Source organism: Thermobia domestica, chromosome 11, assembly GCF_964235325.1.
Source record: "Thermobia domestica chromosome 11, izTheDome1.hap1.1, whole genome shotgun sequence".
Classification (NCBI taxonomy): Eukaryota; Metazoa; Arthropoda; class Insecta; order Zygentoma; family Lepismatidae; genus Thermobia; species Thermobia domestica.
In genome coordinates, this window is record NC_137464.1 from 160,209,004 (window position 1) to 160,229,100 (window position 20,097).

The following is a 20,097-nucleotide window of genomic DNA, read 5'->3' on the forward strand; positions in this document are numbered from 1 at the left end:
AGCTAAGAGGCCATTTTATACTGGGTATCTGGACACCGCGAAATGTTTAATTATCATTAATTATAAATTTTTAATTAACACTTAACGTGAAGTGTTCGTAAATTCTAAATAGTGATATTTTTTTAAACCGAATTTACTATACCCTATACTAGGTTGGCAGATGTTCTGACTTCGGCATTATAACAAAATCTTAGTGCATTAAGTAAGGCGCCATGAAAGGTTTTGGAAACACTGGTTTAGAATGTTGCTATATAGTTAATAACTGTATTATTTTCAGTAACTTAATGGATTTAATTATACCATTGTAATGGACAAAAGGTTAGCAGAGGCTAGAATAAGACTCATACCTTAATATTTAAACGAAACTTCTGGTTATTGAAGTTAGACGTTATTGAAGTTGTTAAAAATAAAATCAGTAATGAATTTTAAAGAAGTCTGCTCTTCTTCGCTATGTCATATAATCATCTTTCTATATATTTAAAACTGATAACCCAGTTCAAGATCAGTCGATGAGCAGCTGTCATAATCAATATGTCCGATAAGAGATTCAAAATGCTCCAGAGAATTCATGCAGAGATTCAACATGCTCAACAATTCTGTCTTTTACATAGTGCTTCAATTCTGGAGTACAATAGTTTAGAAATATATTACACTGATATTTTTACTTTTCTCTAATGCTTCGCTAACTGACGGAATGAGAGAGTAGAAAAAAAAGACATAATTTTATAGAACCAACATGGTGTTTCCTGACAAAAAGTTCAAATAACTCTAACTTCTAACAACACAACTTTGTTTTAAAGTGTTGTGTTGATCAAAGCATTCTCTAATAATGTGGGAATAAAATATTGTAAATTAAATTCTGTGTAAATATTTAAAATATATTGATAGACATCTATCAGAACCACAACTACACATTCTTGTAAATTTCCAATAACGTAACATCCTTTAACAAGTATCAAATGCTCCTGACTTCCTCTTAAAATTACCAGTTATCTATTTATTCGTGTCAGACACTAACCTGTCTACCATACGCTGATGCGTTATACTGCCACGTGGAACTTCTTTCCGTATAAATCTTACTTTTGTCATTATTAAGATTATAAATCCACTCTAGAAGAAGAGACAACAAATATAAATCACAATACAACAACATGCACTAATTAAAGCTTTAGACAAACCTAATCTTGTTATTTTAATTAAAAATTTAAATTCGAAACAATCATATTTAACTACTTCGTAAGTTACATAGCTTTATTAAAACTATTTTGAATCAATATTATATATACTATAATAATATAGCCCATATATACTAATATCAAGCAATATTAATGAGAGAGCTAATAAGATTCGAAGTTAAATGTGGTCAATAGGAGTAAATTGCTTCGATTATTGACATATGCTTTTAATAAGAGGGGAAGTTTTCACAAGATATGTGCCTTTTCGTGGCCGAGTACGTAATGTACGTGCTTTCTGTGGGAGTGATGACGGGTTCTATTCTTGGTGGGAGTATCTACGACATAAACCAGAATATTGGTTTGGATCCCTCTTTGACCTGTAGGTTCCGTCTAATACTATCTGGGTGGTACAAAGCATTAAATTTCAACCAGTTAATTTCAGGAACATACAATGTCTCTGAACTGTAACCATTTAATTTATGTTTCTGTACGCACTGCAAAAATCGGTATGTCACTTTTGTTCGCAAAAATCGAGACTGCCTTCCAGAGATTAACTCCAAAAAACTGATCATAGATCCTTATGAATTCTTAGTTCATTTTCCTGGACAACATTGGACACTAAGGTATTTTGGATGTGCTTGTCTCATCCTTCTCACTTGCGTTATTACTGTTATAGAGGCCTCCAAAATTTGGATGTTTGTGACACTATAGCATCTACAGTCTGCAACACTCGATAATAAATATGATATTGTTAATTTTCCTTCAACACGCTTATTTAAAATGCGTGATAATTCGACTTAATGCTATTTGAAAAACTGTAACGTTATACTGGGATGGCAACACTGTTACCCTGGTGGTATTGTAGAATATATGAAACAATATCCCCTTATTAATATTTTCATGGTACAAAATTTCAGCGTTTTTATCTGTTTGTTTAAACGTTACAAGGTCATATCAAGATAAATGATCTATCCTGTTATTAAATCTGAGCTGAGAGATTGTGGAAGTTCAATTAAATATTCCGTAAAATGTAAATGTTTCAATGTATGTTACGAGAGAACAAAAATTGTGGAAACATTTACTAAAAGTAATTGTGAGAGTAATAGATCGATTAAACTGTTGTTGTTAGGAAGTAATTATTGAATGAAAGTGGGGTAGTATAAATAATGAAGTGAATGGTTGAGAATACTCCTGGAGTAATTTGTTTTCTAGGACAATACAATCAAATTAATTTATACATACACGGTCGAAAATCAATGTATACCTTTTTAACAGTACTACAGGAACCAGAGGGAATTACCCCACTTTGGATGTTTTCACTTACATGTCGTATGAATATTCTTTCCAAGGGGAACAATTATAGGGAAAAGGTTTTGTACCTTTTGTTTATCGAAGTTCTCAGATAAACATATAGGGTGATGAGCACCAAACTAGTATAAATTACTCTTGTAGTAACTCTTACTTCTTTAGTCTGGACTACTTTAGTAAATTACTTCCTTAGTAATATGCTATTTTAGTAACTGTTGGAGAGCTCAATTTCTATTTACAGTAGAGCGTCGATTATCCGAACGTCGGTCAACCGAACGACCGCTTAACCGAACTGTGTACTCGCTCGCACCTGTTACTCTCCCACCCTACCGTCCATCATCCCCCTCACTCCCAAACCAAGTGTCCCACAGTAGTCGCCGCGTATGTGTATGTAATATGTACATATTTTTGTTTAATAAACTGTACCACATACTATATATCCCTACTAAAGTTGCCTTTGTACGTTACTTTGTAATACTTAAGGAGATGCCTGTTTTTATGAATAAATTTACTGTACAGTACGTACTTCTTTTTGGCAAATAAACATGTACAGTTCGATTATTCGAACAAACCAGTTTTCCGAACACCCATGTCCCCCAATTACTTCGGATAATCGACGCTCTACTGTACTTCTTTCGCTGTAACTAAAGTAGTAACGCCTTTTTACTAACGAAGTAAGACATTTCTGCACACTGCTGGCCCGTGCATTTCGTTACCTATCGGGAGCTGAAACTTATCAGAAGATGCGCCAATGAAAAAAGGCAACGAACATCGGTTGTAGTGAAGAATAGGAAGTGTTGGAAAATGTAGACGAGCTTCATTCATTAAAAAATGCATTTAATACAAGAGGACTATAATACAAAAATGTTGTTGAGACACAGAGAAATCGTGGAAGAACATAAGCTTAAAATGGAAGTTATGAATAAGAACGAATTCAAGAACGAAATGGAGCAAACTTCAGGTTCCGGTTCTTCAGGCAATATGCTCGAGAAATTTACGTTTTTGTAAATGAATGTGAATATGTTTTATGTGTATGAAACATATTCTATTTGCTTGATATTTTTTCCAATGGTTAATATGTTCTTTTTTCACATGACGTAATATTTGTATTTATTATTTCAGCATTAGTACATTTAATTTTTCTAATAACCGCATTCTAATATTTATTTGTATTAGCAAAATTATAAAAGTAGAAATCTTATTTTTCTTAGAAATAATCAAAACATCTTTATTGTATAACTGTGTACTGAAGTAAGAAATAAAATGAAAATCTTAATCCCCTAATTGCAAAATAAAGAAAGAAAGAAAGAAAGAAAAGAATGAAAAAATAGAGGAACATAACTGTAAATTATACATAAATAAAATGGGTCACATTCTACTGCAGTAGTGACGACTGCACTGCTGACGACTTTATTTATTAATTTAAGAAGGAAACGTCTTTACAATAATTTTTATTTTACTAGCAAATTAGATACAATTTTAATTAAAAATAAATAAGATAATAGATCTTCTGACAGCTTGTCCTGCCAGCATCTGCTTCTGGCTGAAATGCATATTGGTTCATGCCATTTACATCCACAGCATCAGTGTTTCTTCCAGACATGTTTTTGGAGAGCATTGCCCCCCGGAAGCTCTGAGAGTTTCCCCCGAAGGGGACGAAAATAATACTTCTATAATATAATAATAAATAGAATAGTATAATGTAAAAATAATACAGGGTGCGGCACGTAAAACCGGCCCGTCGTAATATTCTGGTATATTGTGTTTTTGGCAACACTTAAATAATCTACCTTCTTACCAAGAGATGGAGTGTCGAGGTCGGGTCGACTTACGTGACCTGCAGCAGTCACGTGCAGCCGCAGCCAGTGAAACTTGTCGAAACCAGTTGAGAAAAAGGCCTCGTTGTGTTAAGCCGGGTGAGTGTCAGTGTGTGATAATGCCGTATTCGATACCCGAGCGTGTTGCCATTGTTGAAGGGTTCATTCTCACTGGATCTTTTGTGAAAACAAAGAATTTGTTTCGGGAGAAATTTCCAGGACGTTCTGTGCCAGCAAAAAGCACCATTCAGGAATTGATTGAAAAATGGCGGCGTACAGGATCGGTTCAAAATGCTCCCAGGAACAGACGACCATCTGTCTGCACACCTGAATTAAAGATGCAGGTGGAGGAGATAATGACAAGAAGTCCTCTAAAGTCAACCAGGAGATTAAGTCAACAGGTTCATGCGAGTGAGAGAAGTTGCAGACGTGTTTTAAGGGGACTGAAGTTAAAACCGTACCGGATAAGTGTTGTGCAAGAACTGAAGGAGCCTGACCTGCAGAAGAGGGTGCATTTCTGTTCATGGCTGTTGAGCAATGTTGCCAGTGGTTTCTTGGATCCACTAATGCTCATCATGAGTGACGAGGCGTGGTTCCACCTGTTTGGGTACGTAAATTCCCAAAACAACCGGTATTGGTCGACAGAAAATCCACACGCAATCCACCAGGTACCCTTGCATGATGAGAAGATTGGTGTTTGGTGTGCCATTTCCGCCACACGCGTTATTGGGCCCATATTCTTTGAGACGACAGTGAACAGGGACGTGTATATGGGAATCCTGGAGGAGTTTTATACACACTTGACCGAAGAGGAGCGTCAGTTATGTTACTTTCAGCAGGACGATGCAACATGCCACACATCAACTGCATCATTGTCCCTTGTGCATGAGATGTTTACACCAGAGAGGACAATCAGCAAAGGCTTGTGGCCTCCTCGGTCACCAGACTTGTCCACGTGTGACTTTTACTTATGGGGACTGTTAAAGGGAAGAGTATATGAAACAAATCCACACACAATTGAAGAACTCAAGACCAGGATCCAGGATGTCACCAATAGCATTACAACACAAGAACTGACAAGGGTATATATGAATCTCCTCAATCGTGCTCACGTGTGTGTTGAAGTGGGCGAAGGACACTTTCAGCACCTGCTGTGAAGGCTGCTGTGAAGGTGAGTAGTCATATTCAATACATTACATTTCATTTTATGTGTTCACTTTACGGGCCGGTTTTACGTGCCGCACCCTGTATGTTCTCGTCCGAATACTAAGTGTGCCCCTCTGGGATATTTTTTTTCTGAAGAAAGAAAAAAAAAAAAAAACACTGCACAGAATCAGGGTGAAACACATCTACTTTTGTTCCAAAGTTGTGCAGAACTGCAGTATTCTCAATAACATTCCCACACATGTTCTGTTTATATCGCATTGTTTTAGTGAGAATTTGGAAACGGTTCTTCCAAACACCCAATGTACGTTCTATTACACATCTTATAACAATATGGGCTCTATTGTAACGGCCTTCGGCTACTGTGTGGGGTCCAAACACAGGAGTTATTAAGATGCTTGGAGAAATCATATTCATTGTCTCCAACAAGCAACCTATTATCTTGTTTGTTTTCCAATTCTGCAGCAATTCTACTATTGTCTCAAATGCGTGCATCATGCGTGGAACTCAGCCAACGGCTTACCACGTTCAAAATCTTCATATTGGCATCAGAAATGATTTGGGTATTGATAGAAAAGAAATTCTTGCGATTTCTGTATAGTTTTGCTTGTGCTCCAAAAGGACAAAGTATGGGTATATGTACACAATCCATGGCCCTTATGACATTCGGGAATCAACCAATTTGATAGAATTTCCTTTTTTCCTTGATGTATTTTCTTGGTTCTGTGGCATGGACATACACAGTGGTTTTAAGGCAATTGAACTGTCTACCACACTGTTAAAAGCTCTTCCAGCAGTATTACGATGGATGTTATTAAGACCCCCCTGCTACGATTTGATAAGTACCAGCGCGAAGGATTCGCAATCCACAAACAAGTTACAGCCTAGGAAACAAAGCACGGTTCTTATCAGAATTATGCTGCAGTAACGGCTCCAACATACCAAGCAGCGACTCAAAAGATTCCTTATGCAGCCCAAACCGCTCTTTGAAATCATTGCCGCTATACATTCCAAATGGGTCTCTTCTCTCCATTAAAACCATCAGTCTTGGGATGTCTACCTGTTCCTCCATCTCCACATTTTTTTTGTAGTCCGGGTAATCCATAGAATTCGATATTTAACACGCAGAAAACAAAGTATACACCTTACTCTTTAACTTTACTCCTACTACTGCTTAGGAGTAAATTTTGGCCTTAGTTACTCCTTAAGTTACTAATGTAGTAGCGTACTCTAGGATGGTGCTCTCCACCAGTTTTGGAGTAAATAAATTTACTACAGTAATAAATGAAAAATTCTTTGGCTACAGTTACGCTACGCATCAATTATCAAAATTCGAACATTCCGTTCCTGCTAGTTCTCAGAAAAATTGCACACATATAGAGAAGCATATTGCTGAACCATATCACACAAATTACTAAAATAAATGAATTTGTAATTTTAAAAAACGTGTGGTAAAAATTTTATTTCTGTTTATTACATATTATTTAAACACTTACCTCCTTCAGTGACTTTTGATATACTTTTGAGCAAAAATTCTTTATCTTTGGCTTCTAAAATCAACATTTCTCTCAATCGTTCCACCATTTTCTTCCTTGCAAGTCCAATGGCTCTTAGCACGTATACACCCACACTGTGGCAAAAGAAAAATATCATATTATCAACAGGAAAATTATATTCGTCACTGAACTAATTTATATGAAAGGTGATTAACTTTCCAGTAGGTTGCCTCACACGTCAGTTCCAAAGTCTCGCTAGAAAACGCTCAACGTTATCAGAGACAGAAGGACTTTAAAAAGTCAAAAAATTAAGTAAGAAATCGTCAAACGCATACAAATCTAAAAACTATATACTACTAAAATGGTCTATCATCCTACATTCTACATTAAAGATATGTACCTCCATTAAGATCATTATTATTATTTTGCTGGGAAGCAGCCACATGACTTGAAGACAAAAGGGTTGGATGCACACTTTCTACATCCAGATATAGTACATCTATGTATACAAGGTCGAGATCATGATACTGGTCTTTCTTGCGTAACATATATTATTCAACAGAATTCCGAACTAAATAGTATTTGACTTGCGATAAGTATATCAAAAGCTAATAACAAAGTATTTTTAATGGTCAATCATGCTAAATTCTAACTGCTATTGAATTACGGCATAATTTTTTGAAAATCCACTAGTGACACTATGAACACATTTCGTCTTCAAAGAAAGATACTGAAGAGTTATGTTTATAATAACCTGAAAACCTACCTTAAATCTTCCAACTTTTCACCGCTTCCCTGTTTGTACATATAAAGATATGCTATATCTATACAACGTCACTAACGAACATATGTTTAATAAAAATATTCATACCTAATCTGCATGTAAATAAATAATATTCTTCAGTATGTATTGCTCCCGACTGTATAATGAAGCACACAAAAGCTTCAATATATTCGTATGTGTTAATAATAATAATAATAATAATAATAATAATAATAATAATAATAATAATAATAATAATAATAATAATAATAATAATAATAATAATAGGTACAATTCTTAAATCGAATATATGAGAGAGAGACTGATCTTAATATAAATATGTAATGTGCTTCCTAAAGATATTACGGTGTATACATAATGAGAAGATGTTCACTTTGATATTAAAGTACAAGATCTATTCTCTTTTATTTAATGAACTATTTTAACTGTATATTTGGTAATTCTATAAGTTTTAACCATGTCGATAGTATAAATAATGCTGTACAATACCTGCTTTTTTGAAAGCATTTGTACATGCACACGAACTTTCTTTTCTTTCTCTTGTTGTAATAATTAACTAAAGATGCATAACTAACACAGTAGCCAGCTAAAGACTGCTTCATTTCTGTACAAGGCATATACGAAAATCAGAGCTCTTACAGCCGACTGTCATCTTCCTAACACACTAATCTCATATTTAAAAATAATGACACTCAAGGTGCATCACAGAAGTTTCATTGATTTTACACAAATTGAATTTCTTCACACAACTACTGGCAAAAGTGCTCAACAAATATTTTTTTTTTTTTTTTTTTTTTTCGTTTCATTGCAGGTATTTGGAATATTTTACGCACAACGTAAAAACTCAATATTATTATTATCGATATACAAATTCAAAATATTAATGTTGCTATGTCATTATTATCATAAGTGTTCACCTATCATCTGCAGATCATTTGCCCTGCATATTGTAAGTTTCCATAACTAAGATCGTTTACCACTAAAGCCTGATAAGAATGAATTCTTTCTTGAGTTAATCAGAAAAAAAAAAATATGACTGAATACATCGTAACATAGCGAAATGAACAAAGCAACAGGTAAAATTCTCGACTAACTATTGTAAATAGATGTCTTTTCCCTTCTAACTATACATCCTATCACATCTCTAAAATACCACAATTCTTCCTCAATCAGTTTATTTTCCTTTTTCTTTAATCATTCCTAATATTCTATACTCCTTTCTTCCAGTTTCTTCAATAGTTCTTCATACATATGTGATGATGTATATGCGAATGGTTGATGGATGCTATATAACACACAATGAATAACTAAAATACGAATAGTCTTGTAGAGAAATATTTGTAGATTAGTTGGCAAATAATACCTAGTGTTATGTGTCATGTAGTTGAAGACTAGGAAAAAGTGTATATTTATTTGTTGCCATGTTCGACAGTACAGCAAAGTGAATAAATAGGATATGATAATATTGTAAACATGTTATGGTAGACATGAAAAATAAGATATGTGACGATGTGGAATTTAGTAGGGAAATGAAGATAATTGTTCAATAATTCAAGTAAATTAAAAATGGCTATTAACGGGTAATAGTGAAATAAAGATGATATAAAGGTAATATCTGTCTGAAGACTAATGGCAGATAGTTATTTGTATCAATGTATATAAGTGATACACTATAAAGACTATAACACGTCTTACCCTGCACCACCAAGTAATTGCATGTTGAGTAATTAAGGATAGTAACTGTATTTTAATAAATGGTTTTAGTGTGCGCTCACACCTTTTTCGATGACCTCTAAATGCTGTTAAACTGGGTATCCTGTAGAACCCAGTGCTGTAAACTGGGTATAGTGAGCGCGAGGGTTCCTGCTTTCCTGTAAAACCTTCCTGAGAAACTAAGTAAACAAACTCACTTTTCAAAACTGTAACGAATTAAGCTTTATGAAAAAATACGATGAAGTTTGTCTTTGTATTGCGCTTGTATTTATAAGAGTTATTTTGACACACTAAATATCTTTACAATTTCAAATATCTTCTGTATAACTATTTCTTTGCGGAATCCAATTTCTTTTGTTCACCAGCATATAGATGCCATGCATATGGATGGGGAAGAAGATCAAATTCACGTCAATTTTATGCTCTCCACAATATCTGTGTTTAGTTCTACAATTGGTTGAAAAGAGAATAACAGTTAACAGGAAATTCATACCAATCTTTTACACACAGGACGGACAACAATCTAAAACAATGATAAACCTTGAAACTTTATATAGTACTTTTTCATGAATCCGAGTCCGCTACAGTTTTGAAAAGTAAGTTTGTTCACTATATATTTCAGGAAAGTTGCACAGAAAGTTAGGAACCCTCGCATAAGGATCCAGTTTAGTAACATTTAGAAGTCATCAATAATAAATTAATTTCCATTTCAAACCGGAATATAATTTCAGGGTTTACTGACGAAGCTTCAAATGAAAGAATCTTTTAAAAACCTCTTCAGTGACGATAACTTGGATCTATAACCACACTAATTACACCTGTTACGAGCAAAAGATTCAATACAAAGTGTGAAAGTTTTCTCACTTATCATTTATTTAATATGTAAGACACAATAATAAAATTAAGATCACCAATATACATACCACATAGCAATTAATATGAAAGTCACCACTCCAGGTTTCGTAATATACGTTAAGACCTTAAAAAAGTCATTATCTTCTTTCAACTGAAATATACCTTTCAACACCATTTCGTATACATATGGATAATTTCTGAACGGTCCACAATCCGACGCTTTAACTCTGAAATGAAATATGTATCGATTGATCAACTAGTTTTTATTCTTAAGTTCAGATGTATTTACTTACAGGATAAGACCGTATGCGTAAGTAAATATGGAAATTAAACTAAAACTGGAAAGAAACTCATTACTTCTGCATGCTATAAACACTTATAAAACACATAAAATGGAAGCCAGAAAAACTTAGAAAACCTTTGGGGATAACAAAATCTGTAATCTACTTGAACTATGAGATTCACTTGAGAGAAAAATATCGACCATAACAGCTTCAAAGTAAAGGGGAACGAAGAAGTTTCTTTATGAAGTTAGTTTTATGCCATTCAATTTGTGGCGTGACAGTTTGATGAAAACTGATTTTATCGTAAAATTATAGGATCGGGGATGCAGTATTAATTAAAAATGGATCCAGAGTTAATTATTAAAAATAAATAAGATTATTGTCTTTAACGTTTCTATGTTGCATGTTTCCTTGGTTATGTTGAGAATAGAAGCAGTAAAATGACTATTATGATAAAAGCAAATAAACGCGATGTTAAACTCAAGAATATAAAGAGTTATTAACAATACTTGATAATAATTGTAGCGACAGTTATCTTCGAGTTCACGGGAAGCTTAAACCTCTCAACTAAAATAAGACTTACTGAACTGAATCAAAAATTTCTAATTACAGTACAAAATACTAATATTTCACCTCGTTTCACAAACAACTCAAAGATCTTACTTGATAATGTATTTAGAAAGAACAGTAGTCAACTAGCTTAGAATGAAATTGATTCATTTGTTAAATGTTTAGATTCACTGATCGATTCTTACTAAAACTGCATTTATGTCTTGTCTGGGAATTATTTCTTATTTCTCAAACTCTTTCACATTGTCCGTGGGTGCGGAAAATAGTAGACATAGGCAGGTGCTATGTCAGTCAAAATATCCGGATTGCTACATTGTCCAAGGATGAGATTCAAGTCCGAAATATTTTCAGTACAATGACTAACATATTATGGTTCATTTCTCCGTATTGGTATGACTTGTTATACAGTCTCGTTATTACAAGTAGTATGTGTATCACTGATAGGAATTGTGTGCTATCGTTACGAGAAGTGTATTTTTTAGATATACAGTGCATATACACATACCGTAAACAAACATTCACTTCCAGCAGAATAAAAATTACCAATTCTCACTGACAACGAATTATATACCTTTTAGCAACACAAAAATTTGTGTTTCTCTACTTTCTTAAAAAATTATAAACGAGAATTTACCCTTAAGCGTGAAAACTTATATCCAAAACTATTGTCGCATGTGTATAAATATATTGTTGTAGGAATATAATTTGATAACGAATTCGCCCGGTATTTCTTATAATGTTAGTATGTGTATAATCGGCAAAGATATGTATGTGGCAAATTTCATGTCAAAAGAGCAGTAAATAAGAACAATAAAACGAAAATAAAACTTTCGTGTCCATTTAGTAACATTTTGTTTTATTCATACTATTTTTCGTATTTATAATTCTTTTCCTATGAAATTTACCACAATTATACATTTCAAGATTATACACACAGTATCAGTATTAAAACTACCTTGCAAAATCATTATCAAATTATATTCTAACAAGAAGACAGTTATAGATATACGACAATCATTTTGGACATGAGTGTACCTTTGTTCAAATCTAATGTGATATATCGATTAATGGTGCAGTCAAATTACCAAAAAGTATGGAACAAGTTAGTAACAAGTTGAAAATTGGTACAGATATTGGGAATGATGTTCTAAAGAACATACTAAAAGTCCTCTGAAATCTCAAGTGACCTTTGCTGCCATATTGCAAAATGGCCGCTGGAAGTGTCAAATGAACAATACTCAGATAAAAATAGCAATATCTTCGTTATAGTTAAACATAAAGAGATAAACTTAGTGTAATTTTATAGAACATACATAACACAATATATTTTATAGAAAAACAATTTTCCATAAAACGCATACTTTAGAAGTATTTAGCCCTAAATTCTAAAATTCCGAAAACTACCGTCAAACTTATTTAAAATTTTATTGAACTTAGGAAGTAATTATTAACAAGTTAAAATTTGACATACATGTTGGTAAAGATTATTTAAATAACATACTAAAATCCACCATATTGGAAAATGTAAAAATGTTCGAAGTAATTGAAAGACGATATTTTGTTAAGTGAAATACAAAATCTGGATCGGGCTAAATATTGGAGAAACTGTAAATGCAGTCGATCCGGAGTCAATTGGGATTAATGTTGGTGCAAGCGGAAAACATTATGACGTGTTTAAAGTTGTTGCCGTCATCTTAGAATCAACTTGTTTATTTTAAATGGAAACATGGTCGTGTGATATATTAACACTTTCAGCCCCACCCCATTTTAAGTAAATTTCATTCCGGGACCAGGCTACAGTTTGCTATGAACACTGTCAGCCAATGTGTATCTATTTGATACACGTGGTCCATCAGTAAAAGATACACATGGGGCTGAAAGTGTTAAACAATATCCTCGTTCGAAGAGAAACCCAACGGTAAGGTTATTTTTCCAAATCCTGCAACGGTTTTCGAAGTTATGAATAGATTTAGAATGTGTTATGTGTGAAATCATGTGAAATGTGCTGTGCGAAGTTTCGAATTGAAGGATAAAGTAAGAAGCAAGCTTTGTAACATCTCACATTGCGTATTCTTTAATAACCAGGAAAAGAGAGAGCTAACACACATAAGGCAAATACAATCACATGACATGTTCAACTTGCTCACAGTTCTGTTCTATGCACATGCTTAATCGTGAGACCCAATGCTTGTGCACTCTGCAAAGCAAAGTTGGTGATATTTGTTCGCTGGCCGTAATGATTCTCCTTTTCAGGTAGCCAATGTCATTAATTTTACACTGGTAGACAATAGCTTTAAAGTACCCCCAAAGATAGAAATCCAGCGGATTTAGATCGGGGGACCTTGCTGGTCACTCAACTGATTCATGCCAACCTATCCAGCAACCGGGAACGTGTTCATTGTGCCATCGATTACATTACGACCATAATGCGGCAGTGTTCCATCTTGTTGCCAATATTGATGAAATCACCCTTCCTCGTTCAACAAAAAACATCTATTGTAGAATATTCGAAATTGATAGATTAACATCGCGAAGGATATTTGCGAATGTGGATATAACCTGTAAAGATCTTTTCTAAACAAGAAACCAACTTGAATAATTAGATTAAACTTAAGTTTATACTGTTTACTTATGTTATTTACCAAGTACTTCATCGTAATTATAAGAATAAGTAACTATGAATTCTTACTTGGTAATTATGTAGCCATAAGTGATGAGAACACCAACAAGTGAAAGGAACGTCAACACGAGAAATACTGTTTGAGTTTGAGCTGCACGCCAAGACTTTGACGATGGCTGGCAATTGCAAAGCACACCAATCTAGACATAAAGACAAAAATTATTAACTTAAGCATCAACTGTCTAATTATTCGTATTTTTAATGCGTTTTATCTAGGAACATGTATACAGAGATTTTATATAATTACAGTATCGACAGCACAAAGAAAAATAACATACTTACATTAAAACTCAAATCTTAAAACTGATTAGAGGAACAGAGCCTTAACAATAGAAATTACAGCTGCAGTATTAGAAAAGACTGCAGAAAAAAATAACTTTTACGTTTGCAGTCACTGTGGTGTAACTTGGTTTCTAAAATCCTTCGATCTAAATATTCTTTAATTTTACATTTATTTTTGTTATATTTAACTAAAATAAATATTGATGATATAAATTCCAAAAATCAGCCATTAAAATTGTTCCTCTAATATACAGTGAGATCGAAAGAAAGGGAAATACTATCTATATAGCTTACTTATGTCCTATTTTTCTCGGTAGCAACTAATTCAAGGGTGAGTGAAAAGTAACAAGACATTGAAAGATAGATTTCTGTTTTCAGTATTTAAGCATCTTAATAAAACTTTGTGTTTTATATACAGGGTGGGCGGAAATTAGTCCCTACTGAGAATTGTTTAACTTCTATCATACTTAACCAATTTTCTTAAACTAAAAGCATTGTGTTGCCTACAATGGTAAAATTGTTATGCATTGTTAAAATTCCACTTAAGCTCTACCATTATCCACCAGGTTTAATAAACGATTGAGGATGTTTGTGACAGATTTCTGCAGATACTCCAGCAGTACGTTTGCAAGAACTTGGTGAAGTCGCTCCTCCAATCCAGCACTTTTTGGTTTTGTACGATAAACTTCCTCTTTTCCCTCCTCTAGAGAAAGAAGTCGCAGGGCGTTAGGTCAGGACTTCTTGCTGGCCATTAAGGGGTCATGACGTCCCAACCACCGTCCTGGAAAATGAGTGTTCAGCCACGCATAGACAGGACGTGTGAAATGAGGTGGGGCTCCATCTTGCATAAAGACTAGGTCGTTGTAATTATCTACGTGGATACAATACCGTGACCATAATCTTCAAGCATAGCAAAGTGCCATTCTGCATTCATTGTGTCCCGAGTAACATATGGAACCACATCTTTTGTGGCTGCACCACACTGTGACTTTCGGGTGATGTTGACTTTTTTCAATAACTACCCTCAGAATCCTCTCCTGCCCAATAAGAATTATGTTGGTTAACAAACCTCCTAACAGGAAACGCAGCTTCATTTGACCACAGCATATTACTGAAAATATCAGACTGTTCTTCATACCAGGCAAACATCATCATCTAATACTCCAACAGATGACCACAGTCTTCCGGCGATAATTCCTGGTAGTAATGTCGCTTCCATGACGAAAATTCAACTCTTCCTTCAGAACAGTTCGGATTGTGCGTCGAGTTTAACCGTTTTCGCGAGATGCCTGTCTTTGTGATTTCTGAGGACTTGGAGTGAACATTTCCTGGATTACCTGCTGCTTTTTCTCCGTCCTGGATGTTGAGGCGCATCCGTGTCTCCTAATATCTGCTACAGGAACTGTGTCTATTAGCTTCGAATGGTAATTCTTTATGTCTTTGCCTCTACCGAGGCACGACGTTCTTTTACACTTCGCCACTATTTCTGTACTTGTACCACGGACTGCCATCATGACCTCCCACTGATATTTGCAATGACATATATGATATATATATATATATATAATAAATTTATCACTGTAAGAAACAAAATGCCTTTTGTTTCGTAAAAACTAGTTAAGTATTAAAAAAGTTATAAACAATTTCCAGTTGGGAGTTAATTCCCGCCCTCTCTGTATGTTATAGATTAGGATTATGTGTATGCTAGCTCAGAATTAAATGTATGTACCGGCAGCTTTGCCAGCTTCTTCCTGCAACGAACGGGGATGAAATGCATAATCTTCTATAGGGATTTCAATAATATACTCATCGTCCAACTCAATGTCCAGGAAAATTGTGACCCAACCAGGCTCGTAAAGAGCAAAATGCGGTGTTGCGTTTTCTTGCATGAAAACAAGCTCATCGATGTTTCTATAGCGAAAAATGATGGACTAAACGTACTCTTGCAAGATCATCAGGTAGCATTAACTATTCAAAATGCCATTCTTTTCACGTGGTGTCCATTGACAAAAATTTCTTCCTACGTCCGTGACAGAGCCTGCAGTCATATGCTTCCTATGGTAGTTCTTGAATGTCTTCAGCCGGATATAGTTGCATTTTTAACCTTGCCCGTACGCTATCACTTCTGCATCCCGTACACCATCACTTCTGTATAACAACTGAACTGCACACTATGTAGCGAGTCGCAATCTGTGTTCATTCCTGGATAGTCAAAATTTGGTCATCTTATTGAAAATACAAGGATACGTAGTCATACTGTAAGATTTGTATGTAAGTAATATAATCCTATTCTATAATATATAATATAGACTTTAGAAAATTTTTATAAGATTTGTATGTAAGTAATGTAATCCTATTCCATAATATATAATACAGTTTTTTTTTAATGTGTAGTTACTTTTTACCTACCCTGCAGGGAGTTGTGAATTACATTGCGATTTGACTGTACCAAACAGCCAGAATGGGTTGTAGTTTTTGTAGTTGTTAACGGCGTATTTGGTATAGCTGTGGGCAGTCTACAATTTTCTCAAACTAAGCAGGATAGGTAACTGTCCGACAGCTGCAAATTCCCTATTTTCTTTTATGCAAGATTGATTGAAGGGTTTGGGTAGAATTATTCTAATGTTAAACCACCCCAAAAGTTAACAATAGAATGATTAATTACTTGGACCAAGAATCGAACACGAGTCTACGGCTTAATATGCAGGTGGGTTAGTCATTATGCTACCCAGTCTGCTCCCTTATCAGCCACACACTTCCTTGTTTTCGCGAAGTTATGAAACAGTAATGAAACTACAGTCATATCGCTTAATTCGTCACATTACTTCACGAAGATTAACCTTTATTGTTTACACCAAGATAGGACTACCTTTCATAAATCTGATGACAATATTTCTTTTATAGAGTAAACGATTAATTTCCGATTTAGGGTTTCCCAAGATCATCACATTTTTACTGCAGAAACTCAAAATGTTACTACAAAAGCTTAAAATATTCCATTCAAGTGACTACTAACCTTGGGAGGAAAAATATATTTCTAGGAAAACAATGGCCTTTCTGAATTCTTATATAACCACAGTAGCGTATTCTAGGGGGGGGGAATCTTCCGGGCTTAAGCCCCCTCCCCCGAAATTTTATTTACTATTTTAAAGCAAATGAAATATCTTGCAGAATTTTCACATTTCCAGGAATAAGTTAGCAACCCCCCCCCCCCCGAAACAAAATCATAAATACGCTACTGTATAATCATTATAATAAAGTTTAACATTGTATGCAAAATCTGCGTAACTTAATTACTGTATAATAAGGTTGTTAATTTCAGCTGGGTTGCTAACATTTGGTCAATGTCTGTCCAACAATTAGGTGATTTCATGTTATGTTTAAAATGCCTTTCGTCTGAAGGAATTGACAATACAATTAGTAGGGTATTAAATAATATAAAATTACGCTCAACAAGAATTTCATGGTTTGCATTTTAATTTTGATGTTAAAACTAATTCTATTATTACAGCAGTAGAAAATTTAATAAAGAACTATTAAATGTTAACTAACCTTTTTTAAATAAAATGTAATAAATATTTTGACAACAATTATTAAAGCCAGCAATGGAGCAAAGTAAAGTCCAACCCAAAACAACGTTTGGTTGTAGACTAGGTTTAATGTGTTCCTTGCAATGTCGAATTCTGGCACCCCAACAGCTGGACATAAAGTCCTGGAAGTGAAAGCACAGATTAGATAAATATGATCATTAATACAAAAACAAACTTAATTTCACATTATACAACGAAAAGTCTATTATCTATGTTATAATTACCCTTATCTTTAATGTATTCCCTATTGTCTAGTGCAGGGTTTCTCAACCTGAGGGGTCGCGAAGATAAGCGGAAGAGATAAATATAATTAGAATCTAATACCGGAAAATATTTTTAAATGTTATTTTGAATTTTGTTCTAATAGGCATATTTTTATTTTTACACATACTATTAAGAACAACAACAAAAAATAGGTCCACTAAACATTTTCAACAGGTGAAGAGTTGTTTAAAAATGAATTTAAATGAAAGAGGTACGAAATAAAACTAATGAGAACTTAAACACAAACAAACTATTTGCTGAGCAAAACAATATATTCACATTTAAAAACTACATACGTGTAACAGTTTCGCCAACTAACGCTTTGGCTTCATCAGACACTATCACCAGATGAAGCCAAAGTGTTACTTGGTGAAACTGTTACACGTATGTAGTTTTTAATGTGAATATATTGTTTTGCTCAGTAAATAGTTTGTTTGTGTTTAATTATTTACCAAGCAAAGCTTCTACTTATGGAAAATATTATAATAATGAGAACTGTTTACTGAAATACCACAAAAATGCAAATGCAACAAAACTTCATATTGAAATACAATTAAAATTGAAAGCTAGTAAGATACCTGAGCATAGTGTGATTTCGCTAGTGTGGCAATGTCCGTTCAATCTTCGTGACGCACATTGTCAAGTCATTTAAAATACTCAATAACTTTTTTAACAACTGTCCAATTTTCTTTTACCCAAAATTAAAATCACTTTATTTATTTAGTTAGTTATTATCATATGATCCAAAATTAAGGGAGTTATGAAGTTTTAAAATGTTCAAACGGCCTTCATTTTGAAATCTACGACGGATCGGATTCGATGTTTGTAATATGAATGAACTGAATAAATTTGGTTTTAATCCATTCGCTTTTAGGGAAGTTACTGTATCCACTATGTGCAAGAAATGGATTCTACTCTTATAGAAATGGATGGATATCGTGAGATCTCCGCAATAGGTATATTAAAAATCCCACGCAAGCTTATTACAAACAAGAAATTATAAGGGGTCGCTAACAAGAGGATGTGATAAAATCGGGGTCGTAATAGGAATTAGGTTGAGAACTACTGGTCTAGTGGATGCCATGTTGGAATTAAGGGTCACGTAATCTCATGAAAGCTTTACCGGGCTGAAGGTATAAGGGTGCGGCATAAGTCTTGCAATATTCTGGTACACAACATATCCGTACTTATTACAGTACAATGAAAGCAAGTTAACATGCAAAGTACAGCCCCTCGTTTTGAACTGTCTGCAGCTACCTTCCTGTCAGTTACTCGATTCCACGCAGATGCCACGTCTTGTCCTGAAAGGCAAAGAAATCAGTCACTGCTGTTTCAACCTCCTGCTAGTTGATGAAACATAGTAACTTCAGGAAGTGCAAGATGGAACGAAACAGGTACTAATCCGAAGAAGCAAGGTCAGGACTATATGCGGCTGTGATGTCAGTTTGATACCATCAAGTTCTTGAAATTTTTGTTGAAGTTTTCGAGCCAAGTGTTGTTTTGCATTGGCCTCTTGCAGCACGGCACGTTTTCGGTTCACCAATGCTGGGCATTTTTGGCGTAGTCCAGCATACATCCGCCCCAACTCTTCGGAATAAAGGTCAGCATTGATGGTACGACTCTTAGGAATGAACTCGAAGCGAATTAATTATCCCTTGTAATTCTACCACACACAGAGCAGGACTTTATGCTCGAAACAGTACTATTTGACGACTGGTTCTGAAAGTCTTGCTCAATTTATTGTTGTTGCACATTTGGTTTTCGAAAAACACTCACTTTTTGTCATGTGATAATCTGCTTCAGGAAACGTGGATTTTGCAGCAGTTATCGGCACACATCCACTCTTCTCTGAGCTTGAGCTGAGGTCAACTCATGTGGCACAATGCGGCAGTTCCTGGTGATTTTCTCGCGTTCGTGAAGATGATGCACTACAGTTGACTAGAACATGTCAAGTTCGTTTAGCAATTGTCATGTCCTGGTGGATGGATTTTCCTCAATGGTGTGTCGTATGGCCTTGGAATATGTTACTCTGGGAAGCAAGACCTTTGCTGATCGACATTTTTACAACCTGCATGAAAATTTTGGGAACAACGAGTTGTTGCACTGTAGTACACA

The 20,097-nt window shown here is 34.6% G+C and overlaps 1 protein-coding gene across 5 annotated transcripts in view; it reads right to left on the reverse strand.

The window, feature by feature from the left end:
* Positions 1–20,097, reverse strand: part of LOC145664530 (transmembrane channel-like protein 5) — a 107,099-nt gene that overhangs the window by 29,781 nt on the left and 57,221 nt on the right. For all 5 annotated transcript variants that reach the window (XR_014127460.1, XM_081731277.1, XM_081731275.1 and 2 more), the window contains exons 13-17: positions 17,681–17,840; positions 13,856–13,986; positions 10,381–10,539; positions 6,961–7,094; positions 1,019–1,110 (exon numbers count right to left, since the gene is read on the reverse strand). Coding sequence is in view for 4 of the 5 variants with exons in the window: in XM_081731277.1 (XP_081587403.1) it covers positions 1,019–1,110; positions 6,961–7,094; positions 10,381–10,539; positions 13,856–13,986; positions 17,681–17,840 (676 nt within the window). In the remaining variant the exon portion in view is untranslated. The remainder of the gene's footprint in view (positions 1–1,018; positions 1,111–6,960; positions 7,095–10,380; positions 10,540–13,855; positions 13,987–17,680; positions 17,841–20,097) is intronic.